Here is a 13,658-nt window from a genome sequence, read left to right on the forward strand (position 1 = left end):
TGGTCTCAACCATCATTTTTGTGTTATAATTGTTTTTCTCATGCGTGTGCGAATCACGTTGTTATCATGTTTCAAATGTTCTCTGATGTCGGAGAGAAGCAGGAGCTCACAGGTACAGCACCGACTCGTGTAGATGAGGATTCTACGATCAAATATCAAATATCAGCCTCAGAAACCGTTGAGGGAGCACAATCACCCCGTCCACACTGCAGAATATACATATGAGTCAGATGTATGCGTCAGCCCTCGACGACCGCATGCATTCAGCCAGCAATCCATCAAAGTTGTTTACAGCCACACAGCGAGCTGGTGGAGCTCACCACAATGGCTGCTTTCTGCGTCCCGTCCTGCCTCTCGCTCAGAGGGAAAAACAAGACGCTGCATACGTAGAGTGACATTAGAGAGACGAGCATGCTGCAGAGCTGCAGGCTGAGCTGTGGGGAAATGTCAGGATCACATGCTCGGGAGAGGCCTCGCCAAAGGCCACAACAAGAGGGGGAAGTACACCGATGTTAGAGCTTCTGTTCCGACGTACAGAAGGTTCGTCGGGGACCAGAGGTTGTTGTTATGAAACCACAGAGTTAGAAAGAGAATCTGAACTCAAATGTTCAAATGTAGGAGCTGGGAACGAGCTCTAACCAGAGCAGGGTGGTGTCTATCCATACTCACCCTGTACTCACTACACAGCCTGATTACATCGTGATATAAAGACGATGATATACTTCATGTACAGTTCACAGTGATGAAGTACTGTGCCCCTCAACATTGTGATGAGTTACTGTTCAAACACTGCAGCGACACAGACGATATGAAAAGTGAATTCAGCGCCTCGTCGTCACGAAACATATTCAGAACATATTGGTTTTCATCACAGCCTGTTTGAGATGACACACACACACACACACACACACACACACACACACACTTCTGCAGACTCCCAGTTGTCATCTCATTCATCCAATTTACACGTTGAGGCGGGAAACAGCCGGGCTGTGACACCGGAGGTGCTAAGAAGAGCTGCGATCAGCCTGACGTGGAAAAGTGAAAACGATCAAATCTGCCTTTTTCTGCAACGTCTTCATCTGTTGAGACTGCGTCCTCTGCGTGTTCGACTCCTCGTCTTCATACCGACATGTTTTTGTCCTGGACTGTGTGATGTCGTCCTCTTTGTGTTTCGCAGAACCATCGACCCTGATGGATTTTGGCGCGGCTTGGCTGGGAACGTCTCTGTTTAATGAACCATGCTGTTCGATTTGTGATCATACTCGTTATGCAGGTCAAAGGTCCTGGTTCTGTCCGGCTCATAAAAACAGGTTCATCAGATTTGGATCCGCCGCATTAAAGAAAATGTGAGACGATGCAGTCACACTCTGTGTTATTGATTGAGGTCGTCCATGTCATGTTACATTTGAAATGTGATATCTTTTGACGGCCTGTGTCCACGGTGGGATGTCTTCATTCAGTCGTCGGCCGATTACCGAGCGTGTGAAGCCGAGTTAATCCTTCGCTGTCCTCTTGTGTATGTCGAGGCCACAGAATAAATCTCTTCATCTGGCAGAGGAGTGTTTTCTGCAGAGAGCGGCGGCGCCGGCAGCAGGGAGGTTCGTCTCTGCGACTCCGCTCACACGTTTGCACTCGTCGATACTAAGAGCAGATTGACCTGAGGCGGTGCCACACGGGGAAACGTAGCTGTTACTCTGAGTCCACACGTATTTAAATGTGTAAAGTCTCGTCTGTGAACGTAACTGAATCAGTGCGCTCATCATTATGCAGGAAGGTAAGTGATAGCTCTGACATATTGATCCCAGGCGTTGGTTCATGAATCATCCAGCTGATGTGACGAGCTGAGAAACGTAAACACAGGGTCCAGATTCATCCTCGTAACTTCAGGGTCAGACACACAGTGTGGGAACCGTTGACTTTTACACACTGGTCTGCACACAACCGCCCATCACATGGATTTAGTGATTAATCGATGATGTCGCGTCATGAATCCGGACGGTTGCAGCCACATTGACCCTGATGTCCCGGCTGTGCGGCGGTAAAGGTTTTGAAGACTCGAGCTGCAAATGTGCGTTGTAGAAAAGTGTGGTCAGGAGTTTAAAGCTCTATATTTGAGTTTGAGACGTGTGTTGTCGTTAGCGCTGGTTAAATGTGACAGTGAGCCACTTACTCATCCTTGAATCAAGCTGAAGACATTACAATAATTATTACTATTATTAACCTGGTTATTTTCCATGTAGCTGTTTGTAAAGCTGTGCCTCTTCCCAGGCCGCTGATCTTAATGAGGCCTCGTTAAAAACATCCACATCACTGGCATTTTCCTTTAATGAGAGCGCCGCGGCCTCCGCGCTGATGCCCTTTAATGGCGAGCGGGCGCTGCTCTTTTCCAAAACAACATGGACGCTGCCACAGCTGCCGCCGCAGCTTATGGGGTTTTAATTTTCGTCTCCGTGGGAGGAGCAGAGGCCTTCAGGGGGCCAACAAGAAATTGAATCAGTGCTGATGGCGTCCTGGGAGAGATTCACAACAACACAGTGATACACCGTAATGCACTGGGAGGCTCCGCAGCTCTGTGAGATACAGTGAAGAGCCTCAGGGGAGGAGAGTGTGAGGACGGTGTGTGTGTGTGTGTGTGTGTGTGTGTGCGTCTTAAAGGAAAAAAAAAAAAAATCCTCTGATACTCCTACGCATATCCAGTTCTGAATGTGAAATCTCGCACCATTATTTTCTTTAAGGTGAAACGCTGCGGCTCCTGCACAACATTTTAATTAATGGTCTTAATAAATAAAACATTAAAGGCCCCGTCTGCAATATTTTGAACCGTATAAATCTGATGTACGCTCACATAACGAAAAACGAGGAGGATGGAGGGAAAATGTTGAAATGTGCCTCACAAAAAAAAGATCCCGAGTGCCCCCCCGATCCGATCGACCCGTACTGCATCTTTCCAAAAGTGTTTTTTATTTTGGAATCTTCTGAATTGCAGTTGTATTTATTAAACAGTACAAGGTTGAAATGTAAAAATCAAGGCTCAGTTAGAGGTTTGACGACAGCATCTGAGGAATCACTGCCATTTTTTAAATACACGTGTTATTTAACGTCCCGCTGCGTTGCTCCATTTCACCACGGAGGAGTTGGTCTGTCTTTGGTTTTCAGAGGGACAAGCCTCAGTCTGAATCTGTCCACTGTCCACTGTCCATGTGCATCTCCATCAAAGTAAACCGCCTCTGCCTCTATCTGAGCATTTAAGGTATTCACAACAGCAGCAGGAGCGCGGGCCGACGGGCAGTTAAGGAAAGCCCCTGAATAATATGTCAGCTCGCTCTACACAGAGCGCTGAGCTGCGGAGAGCGACACAAATCAGAAACCCCCTCTTCATGCTCTATTTTGTCCTCTTGACTGTGCTCTTAGTGCAGCAGAGCTTCTCTCTCAGAGACACTGCACTGTCTGCTGAGCTTCTTATCAGCTGTGACACCATCCTGCCTCCAGTGAAAGCACTTTCTCTCTTCCCGAAAGAAAAAAACACAAAACCCGGACAGGAGGCAACAACATAGCACTGGTTTCAAGAGATTTGATCTTGATGAATAAAATGATTTGCAGAGGGCCTCGTGTGAAGCTGCTTTCAGACCGGCACTAAACTTCAGATTATCTCCTGAAATCTGCTCATTTTCAGATTCAGACTCAAACCTCCTGATGTAAAGGTGGAAAACAACACAAACACAAACGCAGCTACATTTGCAGAAGCTGCTGGATGATGCTGCATCGGCTCTTCGGCTCTTCAAAGCCCAAACTCTCCTCACCTGAGGGAGGAAGCTTGACCTTTTGATCGACATCTTATCAGCTGCAGACACGTATACGACTCGTTCTGTTGAGATTGTGGGAGCAGATGTTCAGGACCTGTCCTGACTTGTCTGTGACTGTAATTACTCCCCCACACACACACACACACACACACACACACACACACACACACACACACACACACGCACGCACGCACGCACGCACGCACGCACACGCCCCCAGGTAAACACAGTTTCACTCTTGCCCACTTTACCTAAAAATAGCTAATTTGAATTGTGTGTGTGTGAGCGTGTGTGTGTGTGTGTGAGCGTGTGTGTGTGTGTGTGTGTGTGTGAGCGTGTGTGTGTGAGCGTGTGTGTGTGTGTGTGTTGAAGTGAGGGTTTTCCTCAGTGAGACGTGTCAACCTCTCGGAGGACGACTCCGGTGTTGCAGAGTGTTACATCAGCTCCGCTGCTCAGATGTAAAAAAATATTTTTAGCCGTGTGTTTGTGAGTCACTGATGTGTTTTATCGATGTGTGTGTTTCGGAGCCTGAAACTTTACAAACCTCAGGAATCAACAGAGGACGATTAATTCACCCGTCCGTTGGTCGTTTGTGATTTTGTGAATTATTCCTGCTTTCTAACCGACGCTATGTTGAATATATTTGTCCAGTTGGGGGACGTTCCATGTTTACCTCCACTCCTTCACCCCCGACTTTTTGTTTGTAAGCAGATTCAGAAAATGACTGACCCTGTTTAGACTAACGTTACACAACAACTGGAATATTTAGAACATTCATTCTTCTTGTAGCAGAAAGACAAGGCCTCTGTTTTCAGTGTCACCCCATTGGTCACGAGTGATGACATCATTGCGTTTCGTTACATGGGGTGAAAACGTGTTGATATCATCGTGTACAGGAGGATTGGAGAAGAAAGAGAAAGAGTCAAGAAATATTTAGTTCATGTTTCTGTATTTTTTTAATTTTATTCGCAAAATGTTCGAAAACGTCTCAGACTTTTTTATTTCTTCAATTTATAACACGCTGTCCGTACTTTAATGGTTTAACGTGGTTTATTAATTCACAGAACCTTTTAGTTTTACGGATTTTAGAGATAAGAAGCATTTGAAGAAACCATCATGGAAACTGGAGTAACGTTTGTTCTGCAGAGTTCAGAGGGTTACCACCGCATGAAGAGGTGTCGGCCACATGCTCGACAAATCATCTGTGACTGCGACCGCGTTCAACAGAAGAGTCTTTATTGGACTGTCACGCTGACACTTGACGTGTTCTATATAAAGAGTGAAAACATAAAGTCATGGTCAGAGAACAGCACCAATGAACACACAGTCCTCACTTTCATGTTGCATCGTTTCACGTCCAGTATCTGGATGTTGTATTTTATCTAAAGAGTCTATACATCTGAACGTAATGAGGCGCGAGGCCATGAGACCAACACACAGACGCTCTGTTCACACATCATTCCGTCATGGTTGGTACACACACTAATCTGCAGGTCACCAGTTGTTTATCACCAACACATGTATAATCACACAACCTCAGGGCGAACACGGACAACGCTCTTCTATTCATCACTTAGATTTTCAGAATCCTGTTGTTCGCAGGAAAGTTTTATTTTTAAGCTCCTACTTGTTTTATTTGGAATCAGAGATCTTAAATATCTGCGGACTCCCGTACATCACAGATCTGCATGGTCACACAGTTTCCGTGGATAACATTACGACCGATGTTCACAGCAAATAAACATCTGCAGAAATTCGTCTGTTCGTAACCAGGTTCATCAAGCAGGAGCTGCTAGTAGCTGATTTGGCAACTTTTAAAGGTGTCGAATGTGAACAGGTATCAGCATCAGGATCCTGTCGAGCTCACACTGAGCGGTTAGAAATGAAAATGAAAAGAGACAAAGGAACTTTGAACCATCACTTGAAAACAGAGAGGACTCAAATGTCAAAATAATTGTCGTGACATCTCTGTGTGTGTGTGTGTGTGTTTCAGGTTGCGGCTCAGGCTGTGTTGTTCATGTGCATGAACACTGCCGGGATATTCATCAGCTACCTGTCCGACCGCGCTCAGCGTCAGGCCTTTCTGGAGACGCGGCGCTGCATCGAGGCTCGACTGCGACTCGAGACGGAAAACCAGCGACAGGTGAGTCCACAACCCGACACGAGGCACAAACACAGAACTGCTTGTGGCACCAGTTTGTTATGTTGGATGCTTCATACGATGCTTTAGTGTTTTTTTTTTTTTACAGACAATCGTGGTGAGTTTTAAATTGCTCGTCAACCATTTGATAGATTGGCTGAGAAATTAGCTTCACGTTGTCCAGGCGATGAACTGTAAGAAGCAGGTGACACAGAACAGTCGTGTGTGGAGCGATGTGTTGGTACTTCCTGTTGTTCCGGGATGATGCTCAGTGTGAGGTTTGATAAAGGAAGCAAAGCGAGTGATAGATTTTTAGATGACCGAACATTAGCAGTTTGGCTACATGAGACCGCGGGGGGGAGAATAACACGGACGCTGCATCGATCCAGGGCTGCCACACACACACACACACACACACACACACACACACACACACACACACACACACACACACACACACACACTTTCATTCAGCTCCTGGAAACTTACTCCATCACTGTCACTTTCCTTATCTAAACTTAAACCTTATTAAAAATGTATGAAACATCTTCACCTCAAAATTACATCATTAAAAACACACATCACATCGAACTGTAACAGGAGGATCTGACTGATGTCAAAGTTAATGAGCTGCAGTTAAATCAAATCAAATCAAACTCTGTTTGTGACTCAACCGTCTTGATTCAAGTCTTTTAACCTTCTGAGCTGAGACGACTCGCTTTTCGTTCTGGAACCTGAAAGCTCCGTGTTTGCCGACTTCAAGCTGAAAACCCACCACGAGCGACTGCAGCAGAGGAACAGAGTGTTTCCTCGTGGACCTTTAACACGATGTGAGTGAAGATAGAAGTTGTCAGCGAGCCGCTGGAGGCTCCGCAGTTCCCGGCTAAAATCGAGCTGCGCTAATGACTTTCAGAGCTAATCTGACACACAGTCCGCTGGCTCTCAGTTGTCCAACCAGAGACCACGTCCAGTGGAGCAGACACACCGCAGCCCCCATTAACTGTCCACACTGCAAAAGATATGCAGCGTTAAAAACCCTCCTCTGTCCTCAGAGTAAGATTTGATTTTAAAATGTCGCCTTTTTAAGACAGAAACCAATCATTTGTTTATTTGATGTAAAACAGGTTATTTCTGTGGAAAAAAAGGTTTTTAGAAACATTCTGTCTCTTCTTATTGATCAAATCATCTATAAAAGATTAATTAAGTTAGGACTTTTATCGAGTCACCGAAATAATAAAGAAAATAAAGTAAAAATATTTAATTTCGTATTTAACCTGAAGGAAAGACAGTAGATTAAAGATGGAGGTACCTTCAAGATATGAAAGTTAAGGGAAAAACCAAAATAAATGAAAAGTTGTTGTTGAACAAAAACAGACTGGATTGTAGGAGTCAGACTTTTAAACACGAGATTCTCATTCAAACACATCTCTGAATGAAATCACTCAAGGAATCAAAGTGAAGACACAGAGACATTTTGATTGACATGTGACTGTGAGACAGGGACAGCACGGAGACTCTGAGGACGGAGACAGAGAAGAACCCCCACAGAGGCTCAAACGCTTTGTTCTGAATTCAAGGCGACTGTGAAAATCAACATTTCTTTCAGTGAGCCTCCACCACCGAACCCTGCAGCGCTCGGATGCGATGCAGCGGCCGAAGCATTAGCTACGCTCCACCGAGATGTTTGTCTGTCTAGACCTCAATTTGGGGAAGCACCGCCCCGCTTTCCAGCTCAGACACCGGGACGACACAACAGCAGAGGAGGAGGCAACGCAGCGAGCACCGAACCACAGGAGCTCCCGACAGATTCTGCACGCTTTACATCGTCAGCTGAGGGGCGCCACCTCATCGGAGATTCGGCTTCTCTGTCCACAGCATCACCAGCTGCCAGGCAACCGGGACAGAGACGACAGCGTCCACACTGTCCACACGGACAACTCTGGGTCCTTACCCGAACCACGTCATCAAATAACTAATTAAAGCCCAAACTTATCCGACGCATGGACACTTGAACATCCGTCAGTGTGAACTGCTCAGAAACAGTTGTTTGATTTGACAGTGTTCTTCCTTGAGTTTCGCACATGTCCCATCCGTTAACATGGAGGAGGCAGGTTTCATGACCTATACCGCAGCCGGCCACCAAGGGGCGATCCAGATGTTTTGGCTTCACTTAGGGAGAGCTGTCATGTCGTCCATCTGTATTTACAGTGTGTGTGTGTGTGTGTGTGTGTGGACAGTGACTAAAGGCTGTGATGTAACACTGGGCTGTTTATATTCATTGAGATAATAATGAATGAAGATAGATTCTAGATGAGGGCGCTCTCTCTCTCTCTCTCTCTCTCTCTCTCTGCACTGTTTTCTCTGGGTCTCTCACCCACCTCCTCTCTCTCTCTCTCTCTCTCTCTCTCTCTCTCTCTCTCTCTCTCTCTCCTCTTGTGCTCGAGGGTTGAAGAGGCTCTCCACAGCTCTCAGACACAACATCCAGCTTCACTGAGATCCACGCTACACAGGCTACACAACAAAAACCTCTCGTCACGTTTGCCTTCCCTCTGACTCGTCTCTGTGAACCTCTTCTCTCCCGCTGACGCAACCTGACGTTGCTTCCTGTGCTGAGAAACTTCAGTCTTCGGCTTTGATGCGCTCGGGATCTGAAAGACGTTGCTTTGGCGCCAGTGCAAATCCCAGGGGCCAAAAATATACAGAGCGACGCTGCATCACTCCCACTGCGAGTCGGTTTTGCGTTTGCCAAGTGGCACTGCGTCGGCACGAAAACCCAACACAAGACAAATTTGGTTGCTTGTGTCGTCCGTCTCTGCGGAGGCTTTGCAGCTTCCTGCTGGAGAAGCTCAGGCTGGCAGAGTCGCAGTCATCTCTTCATTTCTTTCTTACACACAGACCTTTATGTAATGTGTTTTTACAAGCTTCTGTTTTCCTCTCGTGCTCGATGCTTTAATACTTTTTGACTTGTTTCCTCTTTGCCCTCAATCTTAATAAATGTGGTTTTAGAATTAAATACAGTAATTCAAAGGTCTTATTAATAAATATTTCTAATTCAGTTCAGCATATTTCTTGAAACTCTGAGTTTATGAACTGGACTCACATGAGGTTGTCTGCCGCCCCCAACCAGTGCAGACTCGTCTGAGGACAGAAACAAGTTCAATGAGGCAAAGAAATTCCTTTAAGGAGTTTTTGTGATATCGTGTTCACAAGAAAGGGAAATACGTACAAACCGAACACACGATGCCTCCGACCAGTTGGTGTCGCCGGCGCGGAGGAATAACAGAAAGATGTGATCACATGACGTTTTTACGTTGTTTCCTGAAACTAACTCGATGTATTTTTCTTTCAGGAGAGGCTGGTGTTATCGGTCCTTCCACGTTTTGTAGTTTTGGAAATGATCAACGACATGACAAATGTAGAGGATGAACACCTCCAGCATCAGTTTCACAGAATCTACATCCACCGCTACGAGAATGTCAGGTGAGGCTGCAGGAGCGTCGGACTGAGCTCACAGCACTGATGTTGCATTCAGGTGCCTCACAGACTGGGTCTTTAAACTTGGGTGTGGAAACAACATGGTTGTGCTGCATTTTATCGCTAAGAGCGTTAAAAAATTATTGTTAAATATTGTTTTACCTGGTTTGTTTCCAGGGTTGCTGCCAATTAATAACATTTATAACGAGTAAGCAACATATTACAAATGAAATGTTGGCAAAGAGACTTCCAACATTTCTACGTGTGCGACATCAACAAGGCTTTTTCTGGGTTTGGATCTGTTTGTTGACTCACAGAGAGCTGTTAAAAGATGGTGCTCACAGATCTTTGTGCAGGGAAAATATTTACATGTCATGAAGTGTTATAATAACTTTAAAGACCTGACCTGGATATTAAAAGTGACATTTCCATATTTTATTCAGCATTCTTTTCGCAGATGTTAAAGGCTTCACAAACCTCTCCACGACGCTGTCTGCGCAGGAGCTGGTGCGAATGTTGAATGAACTCTTTGCACGCTTCGACCGCCTCGCACATGTAAGTGAATAAAACTTGGATCCCAGATGCATATCACTGTTATTTGTTTAAAAAATAAAAACTTTGTCGACGCTCACACGGTGTTTTAGAGATAAACTGTGGTCAGTTAAGATTCATTCACCCAGAGGAGGACAGAGTGTAGAGACAAATGTCCAAATGGTTTGAACTGGACATTACAGTGCTCGTATACGGGTCATTCGTTGGTCGGTCTCTGTAAAAGTCTGTGAGTAAATGGATTTATAACGTCAGTAAACTTTGTCCTCAGGAGTTTTTGTCTCAGTCTCGAGTCTTCTTCGAACAGCGGATGTTCGTTTAGTCAGTTATGATCATTTAGAGTCAAACAGACCAGAAAGAACCAGATGTGTTGGGGGTGGAGACCACAGTGTGATTGACAGCTATGTGGCTGGTGTAGTCGGGGGTGCAGTGACCTCAAATGAAACAATAGGTCGTCAATGTCTTTTCATTCTTACGTTTGTTTTTTTAAGTTTCTGTTTTAACGAGCTCTGTCACGAGGAGGTGTCCTGGGGAGGAGTGTCTCGGGTGGACAGAGGTGGAATATGCTGAGGGAGATTATTGGAAATGTGGATTTTTGTAGATGCTAAAAGTTTGGACCAACCTCTGAGTCAAATCGTTTTCATCACGATCAGATTAAAACGCAACGTTTGCTCTCTACGTCTTCGTCTTACAGAAAAATACGTCGACAGAAACAAAGCTGGATCTGACGGCCTGCGGCTCTTTTTCTGTCGCAGCCTCTCAGGGCTGCCACAGCTCATGAAAGCTAAATAAAGATGCCGGGAGCCGAATAAATATATTCTTCAAAACATCTCAGTGAAAAACTGACTCAACATTCACTCTGTTCGACTGAAGAGCGCTTCAGACTGTCACGCTTGGTCTGTCAGGATCTCAGTCGGCATGTTCCTGCACAACCAACGCGACGTGGAAATAGTTTTGACTGGTTTATATATTAACTCCTATCTCTCTCTGGTATTTCTCTGTTTTCAGATCATAGATGGTTGAATCTTCAGGTTATTTTATGAATTCATTGTATGTTGTTTATGTTAAAGGAGACATATGATGTGTTTCTCAGTGTTTCTTTACTATATTGAGTCACATCATTTTTTGGGGGAGTGAATGTAAAAGTTCTGCAACATTAAAAAGTCCAAAGTGAGAAACGGAGTTCCTCTCCCGACAGGAAACACCTCGTCAGGCGTCCAGACCAAACGTCCACACATTTGTATAACGCACACTTGGCCGCTCGTCTGGCAAGTTTAGACTGTCTGACTTTCAGAGTCGTCGGCTCACTGATCTCTTACGGGAGAAACACCCTGCTCACCCTGTCCTGCACTCTGATTGGCTGTACTTATAATCTAGTTGGACGAGGAGATGTTTTCTGGACATTAGCATGAAAACCCAAATTAAAAAATCAGGAGCCTGAACCTGAACGAGTGCGGTCTGTTTGTCTGTTGCAGGAGCACCACTGTCTACGGATAAAGATCCTGGGAGACTGTTACTACTGTGTGTCTGGTCTACCTGAGCCCAGACAGGACCACGCCCACTGCTGCGTGGAGATGGGCCTCAGCATGATCAAAACCATCAGGTACTGTGTCCGTCACTGTCTTCATGTTTCAACTGCACAGCTGCAGGGGAGGGGAGCTGCGGTCGGTCACAAAGCCGAAACACTTCGGTGATTTATTCAAAAATGACCCACTAAAGATCTCTACCTTCGCGTGTAGCGTCACTGCTTCACTGCAGAGCTGTGGAATCGGAAAGTTTGAAACACGACAGCCTGGATCCTCAGCAGAGGAAATGCAAGGACTAGTTAATGAGAGACAGACGAGATAACTACTGAAAAAAAGAGAGAGATTTTTATCTCTTTCACTTATCTTGTAGAAGCTTCCCTGCAAGATTGGACACAAGGTCTGACTGTACCACACGTCCACGCATCCCTGAGACGGGAGGACACTTTTAGGAACGGAAGGTTAATTCAGTTACACAACAGAGTTCAGCAGATCTCATGAATCCCGACACACGACTGACCTCGTCAGATCGTGTAAGAGAGGAAAGTCTCCAGTCACTCACTTACTGCAGATAACTTCTGGAAAGACTCACAGGCCCCAGAGTTGGTGCTTTTAAAGCCACACTTTGATTGTCTTCTCTGTCGTCGCAACATTTGGGCCGAGTCGCATCACTCTCAGCGTGACAGCGAGGGAGGAGCGGAGCGCTGATGTTTAGAGGAAAAAAAAAGGATTAGAGACGGATAAGCTGTGAGATTTGAGCTGAATACTATTATGTCAATATGCTAGAGCTGAGTACAGGCAACCACCGGCCACAGCAACACTTTTTCACTGTTTCCTGTGAGCAAAGGATATCGTGTCCTTCTGCTGGGTGGACAAAACGTGGACTCTTTCAGAACATGAGACTGCAATGACAGAATACATTGTTTGAATACATTGTCCAGTTACAATTAGCCACGGTGTTAACTTTTCCACCGTGAGCAGATGAGTTGGTGAGATTTTTCCTCTTCCTGCTCCTGTTCAGTTTTCTAGAACTTCCGTTTTCTTTCCTGAGATAAAAATCGCTTGTTTGATTAATTCAAAATATGACGTCAGATTGTTTCCTGTGACAGATTTTCAGCCTGCCACATATCGTGCACGTCTGGACTAAAAGACAACAAAGACCCATTACTGTCGTCGTCATCAAATTCACGCAAATGCTCCAAACTGAATGTCACTAGAACTTTCAGTATTTGACGCTGGCGGACGGTGGAGGGAGAGAAAATCCACTGGATTCATGGGAAACGTGTTCTCACCTTTCACCAACTGCAACAACGCAAGTTATTTCAGAAGCTGGATGGAATTTTGATTCAGGGTCGTGGCAGAGGAGTCGTAATAAAAGGGACGGAGAGAGTAAACATTGGGCCTCATCGAAGAACCACGACGCATTAGCTCTTAAAGCAACACTACGTAACTGTGACTGTGCCACAGCGCCCTCTGCAGGCTCATGTGTGCTGAGACACAACTGGATATTACCCATGATCCTCTGCTTCCCGAACCAGAAGAGCTGCAGCTGTAACAAATCCACCAAACTCCATGTTTTAAAGTTTGCTGCTGAACATTGGAGATAAACTCTGGTTGTTAATAACTCCTGAGTGTTTTGAACTGATCTCAGTTCAGCTTCACTCTTCAACTGTCTGGAGCTGATGGTGACTCTCAGTCACGTCTTCTCACAGGGTCTCTGCTGCAAACTCAAACTCAAAGTTTTATAAATATACAACAATATTACACTATAGTATATATATATATATATATATATATATATATATATATACTATAGTAAAATATACAACAAGCCACTGTGTCTCTGACGTTCACTTTAGAATCGATAAAGTTTCACATCATTAGCATCATCGTCTTCATCATCACGACTAGCCGCAGTTAGTCCGACTTAACTTCCAGCCCCGAGCGTCGTTCAGCAATGGACTGACTATCAAGCACCTGTCACAAACTCCCAGGATGCCTTTCACCTCCTGCATTCATCACTGCTGTTATGAAGCATGAAATGAGAGTGGGAGGCGGGAGCGGGCACGACTGCCCCGTCTGCTCTTCACAGACGTTCATCAGCCTCGTTCCTTCGTCCTGCTCTTATTGTGCTCGGGGACAAATAACAAAGTGTGAAACGAGAAA

The 13,658-nt window shown here is 45.3% G+C and overlaps 1 protein-coding gene across 2 annotated transcripts in view; it reads left to right on the plus strand.

Moving 5' to 3' along the window:
• adcy8 (adenylate cyclase 8 (brain)) overlaps positions 1 to 13,658 on the plus strand; it is a 53,608-nt gene that overhangs the window by 12,818 nt on the left and 27,132 nt on the right. For both annotated transcript variants that reach the window (XM_069510758.1, XM_069510759.1), the window contains exons 2-5: positions 5,800 to 5,949; positions 9,296 to 9,426; positions 9,864 to 9,975; positions 11,445 to 11,572. In XM_069510758.1, the coding sequence (XP_069366859.1) occupies positions 5,800 to 5,949; positions 9,296 to 9,426; positions 9,864 to 9,975; positions 11,445 to 11,572 (521 nt within the window). The remainder of the gene's footprint in view (positions 1 to 5,799; positions 5,950 to 9,295; positions 9,427 to 9,863; positions 9,976 to 11,444; positions 11,573 to 13,658) is intronic.

This window comes from Paralichthys olivaceus, chromosome 16 (assembly GCF_024713975.1).
Source record: "Paralichthys olivaceus isolate ysfri-2021 chromosome 16, ASM2471397v2, whole genome shotgun sequence".
Lineage (NCBI taxonomy): Eukaryota > Metazoa > Chordata > Actinopteri > Pleuronectiformes > Paralichthyidae > Paralichthys > Paralichthys olivaceus.